The sequence below is a fragment of the Sebastes fasciatus genome, chromosome 5 (assembly GCF_043250625.1).
Source record: "Sebastes fasciatus isolate fSebFas1 chromosome 5, fSebFas1.pri, whole genome shotgun sequence".
NCBI classification, from domain to species: domain Eukaryota; kingdom Metazoa; phylum Chordata; class Actinopteri; order Perciformes; family Sebastidae; genus Sebastes; species Sebastes fasciatus.
Genome location: NC_133799.1, coordinates 7,069,701 through 7,089,830, shown reverse-complemented (window position 1 = coordinate 7,089,830; position 20,130 = coordinate 7,069,701). Strand labels below are relative to the sequence as shown.

At 41.7% G+C, this 20,130-nt stretch overlaps 1 protein-coding gene across 2 annotated transcripts in view; it reads left to right on the top strand.

Annotated features, from left to right (window-relative positions):
- ano8b (anoctamin 8b) overlaps window positions 1-19,918 on the top strand; it is a 47,473-nt gene extending 27,555 nt beyond the window's left edge. For both annotated transcript variants that reach the window (XM_074634788.1, XM_074634789.1), the window contains exons 4-19: window positions 1,972-2,110; window positions 2,294-2,390; window positions 3,865-3,981; window positions 4,848-4,975; window positions 5,061-5,222; window positions 5,324-5,476; window positions 5,741-5,867; window positions 6,077-6,132; window positions 6,233-6,307; window positions 10,033-10,280; window positions 10,717-10,876; window positions 11,604-12,002; window positions 13,509-13,700; window positions 13,988-14,119; window positions 15,187-15,297; window positions 15,731-19,918. In XM_074634788.1, coding sequence (XP_074490889.1) covers window positions 1,972-2,110; window positions 2,294-2,390; window positions 3,865-3,981; window positions 4,848-4,975; window positions 5,061-5,222; window positions 5,324-5,476; window positions 5,741-5,867; window positions 6,077-6,132; window positions 6,233-6,307; window positions 10,033-10,280; window positions 10,717-10,876; window positions 11,604-12,002; window positions 13,509-13,700; window positions 13,988-14,119; window positions 15,187-15,297; window positions 15,731-16,483 — 3,049 coding nt within the window. In that variant the 3' untranslated portion in view covers window positions 16,484-19,918. The remainder of the gene's footprint in view (window positions 1-1,971; window positions 2,111-2,293; window positions 2,391-3,864; window positions 3,982-4,847; window positions 4,976-5,060; window positions 5,223-5,323; window positions 5,477-5,740; window positions 5,868-6,076; window positions 6,133-6,232; window positions 6,308-10,032; window positions 10,281-10,716; window positions 10,877-11,603; window positions 12,003-13,508; window positions 13,701-13,987; window positions 14,120-15,186; window positions 15,298-15,730) is intronic.
- Window positions 19,919-20,130: the final 212 nt, after the last annotated feature.

Below are 20,130 nucleotides of genomic sequence, written 5' to 3'. Positions count from 1 at the left end.
CCAGAAAGTACTCCATCCTCTCAAACCCACCTTGACTAGTCATTCCCTTTGCATACTAAAGCGGTGAGAATTTCCCTTTAAATCCCTGCGATGTGAGAATACCAGCTGAGGGCTCCAGGTGTGTTTGCTGTCAACTGTTGGCTTGTTGTTATATTATCCTATCAACTGAAATGGCATTGCTCTTTCTCCTATGTTTGTTTTGAAAGAGAGACCAGTGTAGGAAATGTGGGTATGAGATCAAAACAGCTGGGCTCACAGATTCAATGCTGTTATTTTCAGAAAGTCTCCATTCATTGCTTTGAAAACAACTATAGCAGAAAGCACAATGGTAGCAATTAACGTACTCAAGTCAAGTGGTGGCATACAGTAAATCCTCCTCCTCCTCCTCGTCTTTCCATAGCTGACGTACCATACATTACTCATATCTCAGCTCTGACTGGGCAATTTACAGCATGCCGTCCTGTTCTGCTGACTTTCTACATTACGTCTGATAGAGATATTTGCTAAATTAGCATAAACCTTACGTGCAGTGCTCTCCCTCAGCAGTATTCTGCTCTTTTACAAGGCAAGCTTTGTCCACACCTTCCCTTTGACTGCGTCTCCAAATTAAGACTCCTTGTATTTGGGGAGAGAGAGTGTAAAAGGCGATAACGTTTTCGATTAAATAAGAAAGGGGGAATCTCATCAAGATTCCTGGCAGCAGCAGCAGGAGCTGCACACCTTTGAAAGGCCTTGCAGTTATTGGCTTAGATTACTAAACAGTTGGTTTAAATAGATACAGCCTGTTTTGTTTTTTCTCAGACAAGGACCTTTATTGTGATGGTGCTGCGCACTAAGCAGTATTCAGCGGTGCTACAGGAGCTTACACCTCAGAATTTCTGCTGTAATCCATCATGGTGCTGATCGTACTTCACTGCACTGCCCGGAGCTGCATGATGGATGGATGTTACAGGCCCACCTAGGCTGTGCTCCTGCATGTGTGTGTGTAAACTATATATATATATATACATGTTCATGTGACAGAGAGAGGTGAGCTGCCTGCCTGGAGGGACACAGAGGGCGTGGTGCTGCATTATCGCTGCGATTTCAGCACAAAGCCGCCGGGAAGGGCAGAAGGAGAGGAGAAGGGGATGATGGGATAAAGGAGGAGGAGGAGGGGGAGAAGGAAACAAAGGAGAGGACTGTGGGCGATAAAAGGATGAAGAGAGGAGGGGAGAGTAGACAGAGTGGCTGGAGAAAGGAGGAGGAGAAGAGACATGGAGAAAGGGTTGATGGGAAATGAGATGATGCGAGAGAGTGATGAGGTTAAAGCATTAGAGAGAGAGAGTTCAGATGACTTTAACACTACGAAGGACAATCCATCTCTGCTAATGTTGTTGTTTGCTGGTGTTTTTTTTAATCCCATTAAACAACTGGCCAAATACACGCTGGTCATTTCCAGTAAGATATTTTCTACAGAGCTAAAATTGAGTTTAATAGAAATGTATTCAGCTATCCATCATAAGACTGCAACTGTTTTCATTATTAATAATTGTTTAATGATTGTTTTTTTACTTGTGAAAAGTTCATTAATATTTATTCTATAAAATGTCCAAACATGTGGAAAAATGTAAATCCCAATTTCCCAGAGCACAAAGTGAAATCTTCAAATTGGTTGTGTTTTCCAACCAACAGTCCAAAGGGGAAAAAGATCAAATATTCAAAGGTATAACACAGAAAAGCAGTAAATCCTCACAATGAATTAGAGAATGGTTGTCATTTTTGCTTGATAAATGACTAAATCAATTATCAAAATAGTTGTTGATTAATATCAACATTAATCTGGAAAGGTCAGGTTTTAGGTACAAGTCCCTCAGAGTCAAAGGAAAAGGTTTTTAAACACTGACCATTTTTCACCAACGTTCAACTGGGGTAAGAGATGTATACTGTATGATGCTCTGTAACACTCAGTCTCTCTGTGTTGTCCTGCAGTTTGTTGCGAGGTGCTGAGGAGATGGGACTGAGGAAAGGGGTGAAAACCGAGTTTGGCGGAGGAACACGAAACTTCTCCTGTGAGGAGGACTACATCTACGAGAACATCGAGAGCGAGCTGTGTTTCTTTACTTCACAGGTCAGCGTTAACATGTGCACACACACAAAAACACACACACACACACACACACACACACGCACATACACACACACACACACACACACACACACACACACACACACACACACACACACACACACACACACACACAAGTGAATATGCTGTAAATGTATCACCTAAATTTACTCTTGTTCTCTGCAGGAGAGGCAGAGCATCATTAAATACTGGCTGGATAATCTACGTGCCAAACATGGGGAGGTGCTTCATAATATCAACTTCCTGGAGGGCCAGCCAATTAGTAAGTTGCACCCTTTATCAGTACATTATGTGATATTTGTCTTTATTAAAAAGAAGGTGGTTCTTTGGCAGGCTTTTGGAAATAATCCCTCAGTTGATTAGGGTTTAAACTAAACCAGTTGTGATAGATTTGATGGTTTACTGTTTTATATTAGGGCTGTCAATCGATTAAGATATTTAATTGCAATTAATCGCATGATTGTCCATAGTTAATTGCGATTAATTCCAAATTAATCACAAATTTTTTATCTGTTCAAAATGTATGTTAAAGGGAGATTTGTCAAGTATTTAATACTCTTATCAACATAGGAGTGGGCAAATATGCTTGCTTTATGCAAATGTATGTATATATTTATTATTGGAAATCAATTAACAACACAAAACAATGACAAATATTGTCCAGAAACCCTCACAGGTACTGCATTTAGCATAAAAAAATCTGCTCAAATCATAACATGGCAAACTGCAGCCCAACAGACAACAACAGCTGTCAATGTGTCAGTGTGCTGACTTGACTATGACTTGCCCCAAACTGCATGTGATTATCATAAAGTGGGCATGTCTGTAAAGGGGAGACTCGTGGGTACCCATAGAACCCATTTTCATTCACATATCTTGAGGTCAGAGGTCAAGGGACCCCTTTGAAAACAGCCATGCCAGCTTTTCCTTGCTAAAATTTAGCGCAAGTTTGGAGCGTTATTTAACCTCCTTCGCGACAAGGTAGTATGACATGGTTTGTACCAATAGATTCCTTGGGATTTTTAGTTTAATATGATGCCAGAATCTTCAATAGTTTTAAAACTGAGCCTGCTACAACCTAAAAACCTAAAAAAGTTGCTTTAATGCGTTAACAACCACTCAGAGCTTTACAATACAAGCCAGCAATCACACACACATTCATACACTGGTAGCAGATGCTGCCATACAAGGTGCCACCTGCTCATCAGCTGCAATAAACATTCACACTTACATTTACACACAGATGGTACTTCCACATCAGGAGCAATTTAGGGTTCAGTATCTTGCCCAAGAACACTATGACAAGTAGACTGCAGGGGCCAGGTGTGAACTGATATTTAGAATAGCAATTATTGATATCATGTTAATAATACACACAAGATAATATGTAAATAATCAAGTGCCTCTTAAATAGAGTCTAACCAAGTTATACGTCAGTCGATCTCAGCCGATTTACTCATATTAAATTAAGCTGTGCGGTGTGAGAGTCATGTCACAGCTGTCTGCAGTGTTACTACATTATTCAACACAGGCTACTAACCCTGAATCACCATAGCAAAATACAGCTGGAGTCAAGAAATGTAACAGCCACCTGTCTAATGGTTGAAACCATAAACCACCACAAATATGACAATTACCATCATAAGCCACCATGTTCTGGACAGACACATTACATTACAAACGCTAACAAAAAGTAACACACTGTAAGTCATTTTAACTTACTTTCTTCTCTGCAGTCCCGGAGCTGAGTGCGCGAGGTGTGATCCAGCAGGTGTTTCCTCTCCATGAGCAGAGGATCCTCAGTCAGCTGATGAAGTCCTGGGTTCAGGCTGTTTGTGAGAAACAGCCTTTAGGTCAGTAGAACAAGACACTCATACGCAGAGACAAACTAATATATACATAACACTCTAGTACAGCCACCAAGACAGAAGAAAGTAGGTTTGACGGACAGTAGTGTGAATCACTTGCTTTGCTCGTGGTTCCTTGTTCTGTCCCAGCTTTAACTCAGGGGTTCTCAAACATTTTGGGGCCAGGGAACCCTTAAAGGGGAAAAATGTACCAAGGACCCCTCATAATCGTAACACCGACCAAGCAAAATGCTTACTAACATTTTTAACTATTTGTATTCTAAAACTTTTCAGCCTAAATACATTAGCCTTGTTTGTTAGTGATAAACAGAAACACATTTCAATTTGAATCATGTTAACGCCACTTTGTTTTGCCCTTATATTCCTGGTGCTTTGTAATCAGAAGTCGCTTCAGCATGGCCGGCTTCATGGCTTCGAATGCTGGCGAATGAAGACACATGACGCATTCTGGTCTCCCGTCGCTGTCGCTCGATATAACTCATCATATTTTCACAATTTATCTAGTTTGGGCTTAGTGTCACTTGAATAAGCTAAGCTAAGCAGCAGGAAAGGTTCATTGCACCCTGAGTGAAGTGCCTGATTCATGACAGATTGACGTGATGAGTCACAATCATATCAGTTTCTATTGGCCCAAAGCTAACGTGGGTGGTAGTAATGGACACAGTATGCTTTTTTTTTGGCACATATGTACTTTTTAATGATACAGCACAATTTAATAATTTATAGCAGATTATTTTGTGGACCCCCTGACGGAGTGCCACGGACCCCACTTTGAGAATCACTGTTTTAACTGTCACAATAACTGTGTCATATTATCCTTCTAATTTGTAATTTTTCACTGGTGTTTACAGATGATATCTGTGACTACTTTGGGGTGAAGATCGCCATGTATTTTGCCTGGCTGGGATTTTACACCACTTCTATGTTATATCCTGCTGTGATCGGCTTTGTGCTGTGGATGCTCACTGAGTCAGATCAGGTGAGGAGAGAAGCCGTCGTAGCCTAAAGCAACTGAAAAATTAACAACATCGTAGTCTAAGTCTGCGTGTTTGTGTTGTTTTCAGACGAGTCGTGACATCTGCTGTGTGGTGTTTGCCCTGTTCAACGTGGTGTGGGCCACTCTGTTTCTGGAGCGGTGGAAGAGGAGGGGGGCCGAGCTGGCGTTCAAGTGGGGAACACTGGATACGCCGGCTGAATCCCTGGAGGAGCCACGGCCTCAGTTCCGGGTGAGAGAAACTAAAACTCTGACTCCTTCCATCTCCATATCCTCTTCTCTTCTCTTTCATGCCCTTTCATACACTCTCTTTCTCTCTCTCTCTCTCGGCAGGGAGTCAAGCGCTGCAGTCCCGTAACAGGATGTGAGGAGTTCTACTATCCTCCGTGGCGGAGGCGTGTATTCAGGTGGCTGGTCAGCCTGCCCATCTGTATCCTCTGTCTCTGCTTTGTCTTCCTGGTCATGCTCATCTGCTTTGAGCTGCAGGTCAGTCAGCTGTCAGCATCTGTCTTTTACGTGTCCTGCTTGTATAAATGTAGCAATACTAGTTTTAGTGGTAAAAAATCTCCTTGCTCTGCATCTGTCCTTGTTTACAGCAGTTTTCTTTTATGGGTGGATGTAATGACGCAGCAAGCCCGTTAGACGTCTAAGTTCTACAGGCTATGGGTAGAACTTGATACGAATAAAAGCGACTTGATGTTTTTTTTCTCGGAGGTGACGTGTAAAAAATCTGTGATTGTGTCTCTGCAGGAGTTTGTGATGGGGATCAAGGAAATGCCTCGGCTAGCTCGCTTCATCCCCAAAATCATGCTAGCTATCACTGTGACTGCATGTGACGAGGTGTACAGGAAAATCGCCTGCTGGCTCAACGACATGGGTGAGAGTCAAACTTACAGAATTATATGTATATACATCATAATAACAAGATAATAATCTTAATAAAATTGATTTCATTTGAGATTCTTTAACACTCCTTGTGGATTTTTAGTAATCTCTTGTAAACTCGAATTAGTAATTAGTTTCAATTATTTGACTGTATATTACGTTTATGAGCAGTAAGGGATGAATTATATTGTTTTTCCACAGAAAACTATAGACTCCAGAGTGCCTATGAGAAAAATCTCATCATCAAAATGGTTCTTGTGAGTTGCTTTGCATTACATTCATATCTAAACACTATGTGATTGAGAAACTTCACACAACTTTCTCCTTAATGACACCTGGCGTTTCTTCCTCTTACAGTTTCAGTTTGTAAATTCTTATCTCAGCCTTTTTTACATTGGATTCTACCTCAAAGACATGGAGCGCCTGAAAGAGGTAAGAAACATCCCAGCTCTAATGTTCCTGTCACTCATTAGCTCCAGTAATTCATTTTGCCTCACAACATCTGTCGTTCTCCCATCCTTAAATGCTTTGCTCTCTCTGCTTACATGCATTCATTTCCATAACCATCCATCCGCACATCTCATCCATTTGTCCGTCTATGGAAGATGCTGCTGGTGTTGTCTCTGTTAAGGAGTCTGCAGCGGCAGGTCCGGGTCAATCTGCTGCCTTCCCTCTACCTCAAGATCCAGATGCTTGTGGTCTCTGTGCCCTGGTTCTTCAGGGCTTTACTCAGGTCCAAAGTATGCTCCCTGTACATCCACTGTCTGGGCGAGAGGTCCACTTCTGACCACCTGGGTCTTAACCTTGCATGCTCCGTGCCGATCACGACATGAACTTGAACTACCAACCGGCTTTGTATGAAATTATAGCGTGTGTTTTGATTGCATTTGTCTGGTGAAAATCTTGCAACTTCAAGAACCCAATTCATAATTTCAAAATGTCATCACGTCAAATATAATCCTGTTTTTCCTGCTTCTTAAAAACTCCATATTTTGGAGACACATGGCTTTCACCAGACAGACATGATGGATGAGCAGTTTAACGCGGTAGAGAATTTAAAATGTAGCCGTCAGAAGATAATGTCTGATTGTTTCAATGATTGTTTTTTTTCTGTGCAACCTCACCTGCTTATATGAGCATCATTCATAGTTACAAAAGTTGAGTGGTTTTGCCATTTTTGTCTTTTGACGTGGGGATGTGGAATTGATGTGGATTTTTTTTATTGGCCTTTTCCTTCCGTGCCGTTTGTGTGAATTATTTTTCCGATACAACTCTCACCACTCGCACCTCGATTGTCACTGTCTGTCAGTTTCTGTTACACTCTCAGCCAGAGTGCCACCTCATTGAGCTTGTCATATTCTTTCAACATCACCTGACATCCTTGTCTGATTCACAACCAGTTCAGCCCAGCTTCTGCAAATATTTGTCACAGTATATTTACTTTTTTGCTAAACAATCATTCCACTTTCAACTGCATTAAAGAAACAGTATGTGGCATTTCAGGGGATCTATTAGCAGAGATGTGAAAACTATGTATTCATTAGTATATAATCACCTGAAACTAAGAATCGTTGTGTTTTTGTTACCTTAGAATGAGCCAATTATATCTACATACGAAGCGGGTCCTCTCTTCACGGAGCCGGCTGCCATGTTTCTACAGTAGCCCAGAACGGACAAACCAAACACTGGCTCTAAATGGGTCCATTCGCGTTTTCACGTCTGCCACCGTCGTTCTCCTACTCGCTTGGCACGTGGGAGAATTTTCTGCTGGTTGCAATCTGCAACCTAGATATCGCCAGATCCTACACATTTTACCTTTAAAACACAAGAGTGAAATAACAATGAGAACTATAAGCAGACAGGATTTTTCTTAGTTAATTTTCATACTGTAGTTAAATGAATAGAAACCAATAGCTGTCCCAAAAGTAAGAAAAACATGGCTAAAACATGGCTAAAACACTGGTGTAGTCCTTTAAGCGTCTGAAATGAAAACCATCTGGTGTTGTCAGCATGTTTCTGCCAGCGTCTAACTCTGACGTATCTGTGCCGACTGCTCCAGGTAGCAGTGGGAGAACAGTATCTCCTTTTTCTCCATTTCCAAGGACTCCCATCATTGACTGAAAGTAACATCCTGTCCATGATCTTGCCAGGAAGTCATTGTGGTTTTGTGTTTGCATCTCTGCTGTAGCTAGGATATTGTGCGTCAGCAGTATTTGACTTGGAAACAATTGCTTTTTAGATTAAAAGCCAATAACGGATAGTAAGCTTTGTGATGCTGCAATTCTTAGTATGCGTATCCTCTGGGTGTGTATTAAAGATCTGAAGACATACTCAATGCTGGGTTTTGTGGATAATTCTGGTTTATTACAACCTGGGTTCATTTTTCCGAGTACTGGCCAACATTTCTATCCGTTTTGACAATATTTACTTCATGAGATCTGGAAAGCAATATTGCTACAATAAAGCTTGATGTGTCAAGAGGCATGAGCAGTCAGACAATCACACAGGTCAACCAACTGAAATCAGCCCACTCAAATGGTGGATATAATATTTGGGGTTATAATAATTATACCCTTTGTTCAAATAAAGGAAGTTTTGCCATTCAGAGGGTTTGTTTAAAACCTGTATGAAGGTCTGACTGCTTACCTTACTCGCCCTATCAGACTTCTCTTTTGTGATGTCGCTCAACTCATTTTTATTACACGTAAGGGATAATGCCCGATGAGGTGTCCATTATCAGGAATTAATGGAGACCTTGCAGCCAATCAGAATCGAGTATTCACCCAGACCAGGGGTCTCTTAGCAACCTGCGGCTCCGGAGCCACATGCTGCTCTTTAGCTCCTCTCCAGTGGCTCCCTGTGGATTTATTAAAAGATTTGTGGAAATGAATAACTGTTTTTTGTTTACATTTTCATTTTTTTTTTTATCATTGTTGTAGGTCTATGGTACGACGGAGTATTAGGGCCACATTGAGGAAAAAAAATAAATCTGAGATTTCGAGAAAAAAGTCGGAATATTACGAAAATAAAGTCATATGTTTACAAGAAAAAAGTTTTAATATTATGAGAATAAAGTCAGAAGTTTACGGGAAAAAAGTAATAATATTATAAAGTAGTAATTTTACGTGATATTACGACCTTTTTTCTCGTAAAGTTATGACTTTATTCTCGTAATATTGCGACTTTTTTCTTGTAAACATATTATTTTATTTTCGTAATATTATGACTTTTTTCTCGAAATCTCAGATTTATTTTTTTTCCTCAATGTGGCCCTAATACTACCATAGACCTACAACAATGATAAAAAAAAATGAAAATGTAAACAAAAAACAAGTTATGACTTTATTCTTGTAATATTACGACTTTTTTTCTCATAAAGTTATGACTTTTTTTCTCGTATAATTATGACTTTATTCTGGAAATCTCAATGTGGCCCGAATACTCCATAGTACATTTGCTCTTTGGCCCTCACTGCATTAGACTTATATACCGTATACTTAGACTATAAGCTGTGTTACCTTCATCACAATGCTCAAATGTTTTGCGGCTCCAGACCTTTTTTTTTTTTTAACCTAAAATGGCTTTTGATAGTAAAGGTTGCCGACCCCTGACCCAGACCATGGTATAAATAATAATGGAGCTACTTAAATTGTTATAAACCTGAATTATCCTTCTAGTTGAGCTTATTAATAAATAAGTACAAATTTTGTACTTCCTGCTGTGTGTGATTTGGATTTGTTCATCAGTCATTGGCCTCAACGCATCACATGCCAATGACATGTTGTTTCAATGGTCTTAAAGGGCACATCCACAGTGAATCACATTGTCCAGAAAACTGCCACTGCACTGCTCCCTGTTGGATCTTTCAAACATATTGCACCTCTGGACCCCAATCAGTGACGGAGGATGCTTTTCAATTTATAGGGAACCGTAAAGCAGCAGTTTTCTGCCTTATGTGATTTGTTTGTGGATAAAGTCTGCATAAATAATTTTGTTTTGATTGACTTGTTGCATTTTCTCCATGAGGGTTTATCCTCTCAGCCTGCATCCTAAGAGTTTCCTTTAAATGCTCTGATTAGTTGGACAGCATATTCACAGGATGTTCACTCAGCGTGGCAGCTAATTTTTTACTGAATGTTTCTCTCTGTCCTTGTCAGATGCTGGCCACTCTGCTCATCATACGCCAGTTCCTTCAAAATGTGAAGGAGGTGCTGCAGCCTTACCTGTATGAGCGCCACAAGCTAGGCGAGCTCACACTGCGAGCCGTGTGGGACCTGCTGCTCTCGGTGCTGCTGAAATACGGCCGGCTGGCAGCGGGAAAAGCCCAGGCCTCTCCCAACGACCAGGCCATGCCAGGACCTGGACTGAGGGGCACCAGGCCAGGGTTGGGGTACACAGATAGAAGGTCAGACTCATTATTTAAACTCTCATTCATTAAACACACACTTCAATAAAATGCACATTTAGGGTTTTAACACTGGGATGTGAAATGTCAAAAAGAGATGAAACGAATCACCCACTCAATTTGAAGTATGCAGTAAGAGAAACTGACACTTTCTCATAAGATCAGTGTGATGAACAATGACATTTAAGCGTTTTCAGTTGTCATTCACTCCGACACTCAAAGTATTATTCACAACAAACAGCCACCTTATCTGCACTTGACATTGTCTACGCGCTGCGAGCAGTTGTGATTCATGCCAGTCGGACACTGAGGAAATAGACAGAACACCGCTGTGAGCGGTTAACACACACACACACACACACACACACACACACACACACACACACACACACACATATTTTGTCTGATGTCTATCTGTCCCTTCAACTTCTCTCAGGGAAAAGAAGTGTTTGAACGGGGGATGCGGGGTGCCTGATGAGGAGGAGGGAGGTGAGAGGGACGAGGCTGACAGCGGGAGGTTCAGTGAAGGAGAGACGGAGGAGGAAAGTCTGATCGACTGCGGTTTGAAGCTGAGGAAAGTCAGCTTCATAGAGAAGGTATAAGCTGTGTGATAATACAACGCTCATCCCAACTCATCACATACAGACGCTTTGTCAGACCCCTCGGTGTCACTCTTTTCGGTCGCAGTAAACACGTGTTTAATATTGTGAAGTAAACAAAAACACTTGCTTAGGTTCAGGCAATAAAACAACTATAATTAGGTTTAGGAAAAAACATCACGGTTGGGCTTAAATCTACTAAATATGTACAGTGAAAATGACACTGAACGTTGTGAACGTGCAGGGGACACAAACAAACAGCTGATTGTAACATGACGCACAGGACACAAACAGCGGTCTCCTGGATGAAAGCCCTGTGTTTGTTGGGCCCATCCAGCACCCCTCCTGGGCTCCTCCTGCCCAGTGTGTGTGTGTGTGGCTTTTCGCTTTTTAAACTACGTCACCACACTCATGACGCACTTTCCCTGAGCGTTTAATATTGACGCGGATGGGTTTACATTGTAGTTAATGGAAAGCCTGGTGTGTCTCATACCAACGCTAAAGGATGCCTTGTGCTTCAGTATCTAACGCCGACCACCGTGACAAAGCGATGGTATTTGACGCCCTGGGAATGAGAACGGGCTGGATAATATACATTTATGAAGTGTTAATATGTTAATGCTGTGGCACTTTATTAAAGTATAGTAAGAACATTTTTTATTTTGTAGTGATACTGTTGTTTGAGGTTACTACAGTAATCTGTGTTGTTGTTGTTGTTGTTAAGGTTGACAGAAGACCGGTCTGCACTGGGCCCCCCATCGACATCAGTTTTCTGGAGGACGGGAGCCCCACTATGGTGGAAAAAGGAATGGACCCTGCCTCTGTGTTTGAGATGTGTGACGACGACGATGATAATGGCATCCATGACATAAAGGAGTTAGGTGGGGGAGCGACAGGTGTGGCTGAGGGGATTAATGCTGCTGCTGCCGCTGCTGCCAGCGCTGCCCCGCTGCCTTCTGGGTCTGAGAGCAGCACATCGCTGCGACACAGAATAAGAAGAGGCAGGAGCATAGAGAGACCCGAGCCGAAGATAAAGAGAGTATCTTGGATTGACCCCCCGGAAGAGAGAGAGAACAACACGCTCACTCAGGCCGAGATGGAGAGCTGCATGCAGACTTATGCTGTAAGAGGGACTTCATACCGAACTTATTCTCTAAACGATGGCAATATGAGTCATTTGAATTATTTAAAAGCAAACTGCAGAATTTGTCAATCCAGTTATTCTTATATTATGACTAATGGTCATGATAACAGTTTACTCATCACTTCTGTTGTAGAGACTTGGAAGGAATGAGGTTGATAGGAGGTTCCTACAGCTTTCCAAAAAACTTAAATTTAACCAGAATCCTCTCACACATCTTTGAGCTTACTAACTGGAGCATCCCTTTATTGTATAGTGTGGCAGGCAAAGAAAACTGCACGATGTCTACTAGAGCTGCAACGATTAATCGACTAATCGATTAGTCAGTCGACAGAAAAATAATCGGTAGCTATTTTGATAATTGATTAATCATTTAATTCATTTTTCATGCAAAAATGGTAGAAAATGCTGTTTTCAGCCTCTCAAATATGGAGATTTCCGTTTTTTCTCTGTTTTATATTGTGTTAAACTGAATATCTTTTGGACTCATTCGGGTTAAGGACTGACGAAACAAGACATTTAAAGACATCACATAACATTACAATCTGGATTTTTTTTGTCGGAGCTTTTGATTTATTGATTGCTGTCGGGATGTTATGAGAATTTCAACTAAAATAACAAGAAATGTTTCTAAAATCTTTGCTAACCCTTCCATTAATTGAGTAATCTAGCAAAATCAACAGATTAATCGATAATTAAAATAATCATTAGCTGCAGCCCTATTGTGTACCATGTCATTTTATTTTTACAATTCAAAAACTTGCAAATCATCGTCATGTGCTACTACCTCTCTAGCATGCACACAAGCTAAATTGAAAGTGAGCCACAACCTTGTACCGCTGTAAAAAAAAATAATTAGGAAGTGGATCCACTTTTCTGTGAAGCTCACAGTAACTAGATGGGGAATAATTATGGTTGGATTCAAAAACGTATTTGAGATGATTTCTGTGATTTGGAAAGCTGTAGGTGACTCATACCCCTTGTCCAGATTGATGCAGTTGTTGCAGGAATATTGATTCTCAAATCTCTACAATGGATGAGTAGAGATGTATCATTACAATGAGAATAACACCCAGGTTGACTAACTTCAACTAAGATTTCCTCCATAGAATCTGCCACATAACATAACCTAGAATAGAAAGAAAATAACAATAAAATGTTTTATTATAGCAGGTAAACATCTTAGCCATATGTTGCCAGCTGGGTAAAACACTTCACTGTCATTCTCCTCATACTTATCTCAGGTTTCATAAACAAGCGCTGCAACATGAATCCAACAGAATCCTTCAGCCTCCACAGTTACATGAAACACGCGTCCTGACTGGGATGGGAATAACATTGGGTTTTCTAAAAGGTCACATATGACTGTATGACAGCTAAACAAAGCTAACAACATCTGCACATTGATTTAGTCTACCGAAAGGCTCTCTTGTCCTCTGCATTCAGATTGTACTTACTTGGTAGAGCTGTGTTTTGTTTTTTTCTCAGGACACCTTCCAGGACTACCAGGAGATGTTTGTCCAGTTTGGCTACGTGGTGCTCTTCTCCTCGGCCTTCCCTCTGGCTGCCATGTGCGCTCTCATCAACAACATCATTGAGATCCGCAGCGATGCCTTTAAGCTCTGCACCGGTCTGCAGAGGCCCTTTGGACTCAGAGTGGAGAGCATCGGCCAGTGGCAGGTCAGAAATAACTGTCACCCAAAGACAAAGACAATTAAAAGAATTATAGTAATGCTGTCATTTGGAGCAGACACTGTCTTGACACAAAATTTTGAAAGTTGAAGACCAGATCATGTGAATGCAACTGTGTAGCAATCACATTAAATTGATCAATCACCAATAATTACCTGGAATAACTGAACAGAACTGAACTGAGCTAATTGAAATGATTCTTATGTACTGTATGGCACAAAGTCAGTGTTAAGAAACAGAAAAGTTAAGCTTTCTTTTTTTAAACTCCCTCACAGACTGCAATGGAAGCCATGGGCCTGATTGCCATCATAGTGAATTGTTACCTGATTGGTCAGTGTGGTCAGCTGCAGCGTCTCTTCCCGTGGCTCAGCCCCGAGATGGCCATCATCTCCATCGTCATCCTCGAGGTACCGCCAGCTCCGTCCTGCGAGTCGGTCTGAAGTGCTTAGAGCAGTACTTTTTCAAACTTTTTTCTCAGGGCGCCAGCATTTTGTGGCCCAGCAGCAGAAAATGTATGGTAATCAGAAAATGTGCCAGGTATTTAGGCTACAAACAAGTTAAGCACTGTCTGTATTTGTTTACCTGCAGAGACTGTGGAGAGTTGTACAGATTTCTCGCTGATAATGACATAAAGAAAAAGAGGAGGATGCAGTGGTTGGGAAATACTATCTGTGCATTCTAATACCTATACTACCACACTATGTGGTATGCCAGAGTAGTACAATACATAGTATGTCAAATGCAGTATGCCAAAAATACCAGGATGTCCTACTACATTCGCCCACATTTTGCAGTATGCAAGCCAGCATGCTTTTCTGGCTATTCTCACCCACAATCCTCTGCACAGCGGCTATATGAGCAAGAAAGTTCAATGTACAATGTTATGAGGAAGTAGAATGACCCAACCGTATGCATAGTGCATGCTACAGTACGTACTTTGTAAGGGCAGCTGCAGTATGTACTAAAAGTAAAAAGAAAAATATGCGATTTGGAACGCAGCGTATGTGATGTACATCATATATATCACATATTGCATTGTGTCCTTGTTCTAGCTTCTATACTAACAAAAAGGTGTCTTGCAACAACTATCACTTATTCTATCCAAGTAACTGACAGAAGCACAACATAAACGCTGTTCACACTGATGAATAATAACTTGAAATGAAATCTTCTTTATGAAAAGCATGAACAGATTACCTGAAGCTCTCCATGTTTCTCCTCTTACTTATAACATTTTTAGATAGTGGTTCTGTTAGTGCTGCACTCTGTGCAAAGGTAAAACAGCCTGCAGCTCTGTTGTGGCCTGATAAAGAAGTCAGGCCTATCAGGAGGAGGATTTCACGGCCTAGATGATGTTGTGCAAGAATTAGTTCAACTAACATACCCTTAAAGAGGCATTGTGCCCTATATCTGATTGGGATTGCACTTTCAATGAATTATTTGTGTTTCTTTCTACCTCCCTGTGTATCTGCAGCACTTTGCCATCCTCCTGAAGTACGTCATCCATGTGGCCATCCCTGACATCCCTACATGGGTCCGAGAGGAGATCGCTAAACTGGATTATCAGCGCAGGGAGGCCTTTAAGGTAAATGATGCAACAGAAAATGTTATTTGTCGTGGAGAAGTTGCAAGAGATTGATGAAGTTCAATAATTCTTCAGGCGGTTTGAACAGGCCCTCAAAAGACTACCTCATTATGTGCAGAGGAGCCAAACTTTCTGCTGCAAACAAGCTGTACTGCGACACTGCAGCTTTCTTTTCTGAGCTAAATTGCTTATTTTCGACACTGCAGCTTTCTTTTTGGAGCTAAATTGCCTATTTTAAACTTCTGGTGATATTTTAGTGATGATACTTTTGAGGAACACAATTTGTAGAACATAGAGGAGAGTTTGGTGGCCCCTGCAGCACTAATGCAGGATTCTTATTTGTTCGATGGGTAGCAAGCACTGCAGTGTTGTAATGGTTAGTTGGGTTGGTGCTGATTCTATACATTGTGGGATTGTTTCCCTTCCTCTGCAGAAGCATGAGCGGCAGGCGCAGCAGCATTACCAGCAGCTGCAGAGGAGGAAGAGGGAGGAGGAGGAGAGGCAGAGGCAGGCGGAGCACATGGCCCGCAGGGAAAGGGAGCGGGACGACAGCAAGGGCGACTCCTCCGGGGATCACCACCACGACAAGAGTCACAGCAGCAAATCACGCCCCGGGAGTGGTGGAGGAGGAGGAGGAGGAGGGGGCAGCGGTTCGGACAAACCCAAGAGGCCCAGCTCTCTGCTGGCCAACAACAACGTGATGAAGCTGAAGCAGATCATCCCACTGCAGAGCAAGTTCTCCTCTAGTGGCGCCCGCTCCCCTCAGTCGCCCACTGGAAATGAGCCCAAGCTGCCCGGGTTCCTGAGCTTCAAATTCCTCAAGTCGCCTGAGAATAAGAAGGAGGTTGCCGCGGCTTCTGCGGCCGGCACCACGGCCGCGAACACCACAGCTACAGCATCATCGTCATCTTCATCATCAGGTAGCAGCTCTCACGAGCGTTCTCAGTCACCCAGCAAAGCCTTCAACCCTGGGAAACTGTTCAACTTTGGGAAATCCGAGGGGGGGACGTGTGTGAACGGGGCGGCGCTGCCCAGACCGGGAGAAGGATCATCATCACAGACGTCAGACAGACAACCATCCAGGTCTGACTTGAACGGTGTTCCAGACGAGATCCCCTCGCCTGGAGGGGAAGGGTCAGAGAACGGACATGCAACGGACCTGGACACGGCCGGCTCTAAAGTCTAGTAGCTGCACAGAGAACAAACTACATGTCAACTGAAGACGTGATGTGTTTACTGTGAGCAGAGGCCTGACCTCCCTTCTGTGCTATCACAGGCTACGTGTAGAAGAAGTACTTGAAGCAAAGAGATGAAACTGATGAGAGGACTGCTGTTTTGGTTTGCTGTTTTTGCTGAGAGACAAAAAAAAACAGGCTCTATAAGAAAGACGTAAGCCCTCTTATCATGACCGAATACACACACACACACACACACACACACACACACACACACACACACACACACACACAAATCCTTCCTTGTCTGCAATACATAAAGAAATGCATGAGCTGCGTTTCTAATATTTTTAAGCCTTTAAAGCAGAGAGCTGTGTTCCTTGATTTCTTCTAGTCATAAATTGTAAGCATCTGGTTGGCCTCCCACTACTAGGACATAACAGCCTGTTGTGGAGGAACAAGATTAAAAAAAAGAGGTATGAAAGGATCACAGATTGTACATCAAATAACTTCTGAGAGCGTTTTTAGCCGTCACAACACAAGTGATCATTAGATATAGTCTCATTTTTGTAACTGTGAGGAATTCTTGGGCCCTTCACTTTTATATTGAAGCGGAAAAAAAAAATGGAAAAGCAATATCAATCAGTTTGAATTATTCTTATCGGTCATCACACCTCCCTTAATAAGCATCCCTGATGTATCACCAGCTTTATTTTCAAAGCAGAGGGGATGTCTGAGCTATCTCCCCATCCTGTGACAGACAGGAGCAGATTTGTTCGAAAAAAGAGGTAGAGCTTAGTAAGTCGAGCTGTCGTGTACAGTACTGGTATTTTCCCCAAGAGAGCAAGAAAAAGCAAAAAAATAAAAAAATAATTTAAAGCAGAAGTAAATGAAGGTGATTTTGAGAAAATGGAGCATGGGATACTGTTGTGTGCTGTTCTCCGTCCAAGCCCGTAGAGCGCCTTGTTAAACACAGATGGTGCTCCGTTCCACACACTCAAACCAGACTTGGCAAACGAGGGTAGAGTTAAAGACCTAACATTTGCACTAAACCCTTAACGCCCTGCATAGAAACCTGTCTGGCTCTGCAGGAGAGAGGACCGACACCAGCCTGCCTCATAACATTATGCAAACCCTGGGTTGTGTTTGATTCCCTCCTTTCACGCAGTACATGCTCTCTACTCACCTGCCCCCCTGCTCTCAGCAAATATGCTAAATATTCCATTAATTTTTTTTTACAATAGTTGCTCTTATTTATGTTGAGCTCCATATCTTTTTTATACGCACCATTTGCTGCATTGCTTTATCGCAGTGCTGATGATGTAAATTTCCTTTTTTAACCAAAGCGGTATTTTTCGGATTATACTGTTAACCCGAGATGTATGTTCACTGTATGTTCTGTTTGTGGCATACATTAGTAAGCAAGCCCATCGTCTACCATCTACCATTAACAGGTATTTCATTTCTGTAGGGTCTCCAGGAGGTGGCGCCAGAGTATTCTTGCATAGCAAAATATGTTGTTGAATGGCTTGTTCTGATTCACTATGGACCCATAACACCAGTGTCTAGTCATCAGTATATAACAGCGGGGAGAGAATATATGTTCTGGTGACATTAACGTTTCAGAGGCCGTCACACTGTAGGTGATAAGACAGAGACATTAACTATGCATTTCCACACCATCACCTCTGGCAAGGATTTTGGCAATAACACTGAGTTGTAGGAGACTTACATGTATTACTATAAAACTTATAGCAGCACACGTCCTACTGCATTATCCCCAGCCAGACTCTATGCATCTTTTCTTTGTGTCCCTTCAACCGGCTCTCTCAGCTCCCTCCCGGTCTCATATTTAATGTGAGGAATCTCCCATGACTCACAATTGAAATAACAGTAATCTCATCAGGGCTGACCCGGATGCTTCGAAACTTCGACCGTTGCCAAATCACTATTCGAATGCTTTGTTTTTAATTCTATTACACTTTTTATATAGAAGTATGTAAAAATAATGTATAAATCCCAAAATAGCCCGTGAAATGAGGAATAATCCCACAACATTATTCATATTCAACATGAATTATTATTAGTTATTCTCAGACGGATATCGCTGTTTGTTGTGTGTAGAGGTGCGTGTGTGTACAGTCGTGCGGCAGCAGCACTGAAACAAGGAAGATGGAGACAGACAGACAGATGGAAGATCATGTCAGCCTGCTGCGCCACGCTGCACCACGAAGCAAAAATTTCTCACCGAAGCTTCGAAGCCAAAAAAAATATGGTATTCGGGACAGCCCTAAATCTCATCCATCTACCACTACAGAATCTGTCTAGTCTAGGAATGATGATGGTGACATTAAGCTTCAAACTGGGTTTTTTTATATTTTGTTGCTGCTTTCATGTGTCTGTAACAACTTCACATTAAGTATAGTCCACCTTTCTAAAGAAAACACAAAAATGTACTTCCGCAGACAGGCAAAAAGATCTTACTGACATTAAATGCAATAAGGAAATAGACAGGATGTCGATTTGTGTGGTCACAGTATCATTTTACTGTCTGTTCTTTTTTATATTTGGACGTCATTGTGCATTATAAATGTAAAATGAGAGGTGCAAGGCTGAGAGAAATGTAATATCTTCAATGTCTTTGTGAAACATGATAGAGAACAAGATGATAAGCGTAGCTGAGCGTAGTCTCATCAAAACCTTTATTCCTTCATTGCAGCATTTTGGATTTCAGGGATGAGTGACACCATGACGCAATAGAGGCCATATATTATAATTTGGAAGTTTGTGTAGAAAATGAGCAGCCAGTTTCAAAGCTTGCAAGTTTAGGTCATGTAGTTCCTCCTTATCCAGGGAAAACTTACAGCTTCTTATGGTAGAAATGAATAGCATTAACCAACGAATCACTTCTTTCATCCTTGCACTCTTAGCAGCAGCAACAAGTTTTGCATATTGTTAATATGGAGGTCTTTAAATAGTTATTGGTTGAAGTAAATTAACAGATTTTGGGTATCATAGAGGCATCCCATACCAGAGACAGCACAGGCGTCCCTCGCGTTAAGGACAGCAGCTCAGACAGCTGAGACTCATCAGCCGCCTGTCATTCACAATCAAAGCAACAGCGGTTCTTTAAAGGATTTGGGCTTATCTAGTCAGTCTAATGTTGATGTTCTGTGTTCTTCTGGATTGTAAGAGTGGATGTGAACAGGTGATGTTCTCACCACAGCTACATTAAAACCTGACCCGAACCTCAAAGAGTTTAAGATAAGACATCTTCATGGAAGCCTCACTTACTGAACATCATATGCTCTTCCAATGTACCACTGTACAAAAAAAAGTTCTTTTAAAGAGAAATACTGGGAAATGGGATTATTTATTTCTTTTAATTTATTTTGTCATATTTTTGTAAGACCTGAAAAATAGTTAATAAAACTATTTCAAATGCATCTTGTGTGTTGTTCCCTGCAAAAATTGATGACTGCACAGGTGAGAGAGTTCCCATTGGCTGTTCAGTCAACGGAGGCAGCTGTCAATCACTCGCTAACTCCGATCAAACGGTCAAACTAGGCAGCGCTGATCAAATATGAATCAATATTCTGTTACGTTAATGCCTATTTCTCGCTTCAAATGTTTTCAGAAACATCTTGTAGTGTACAGT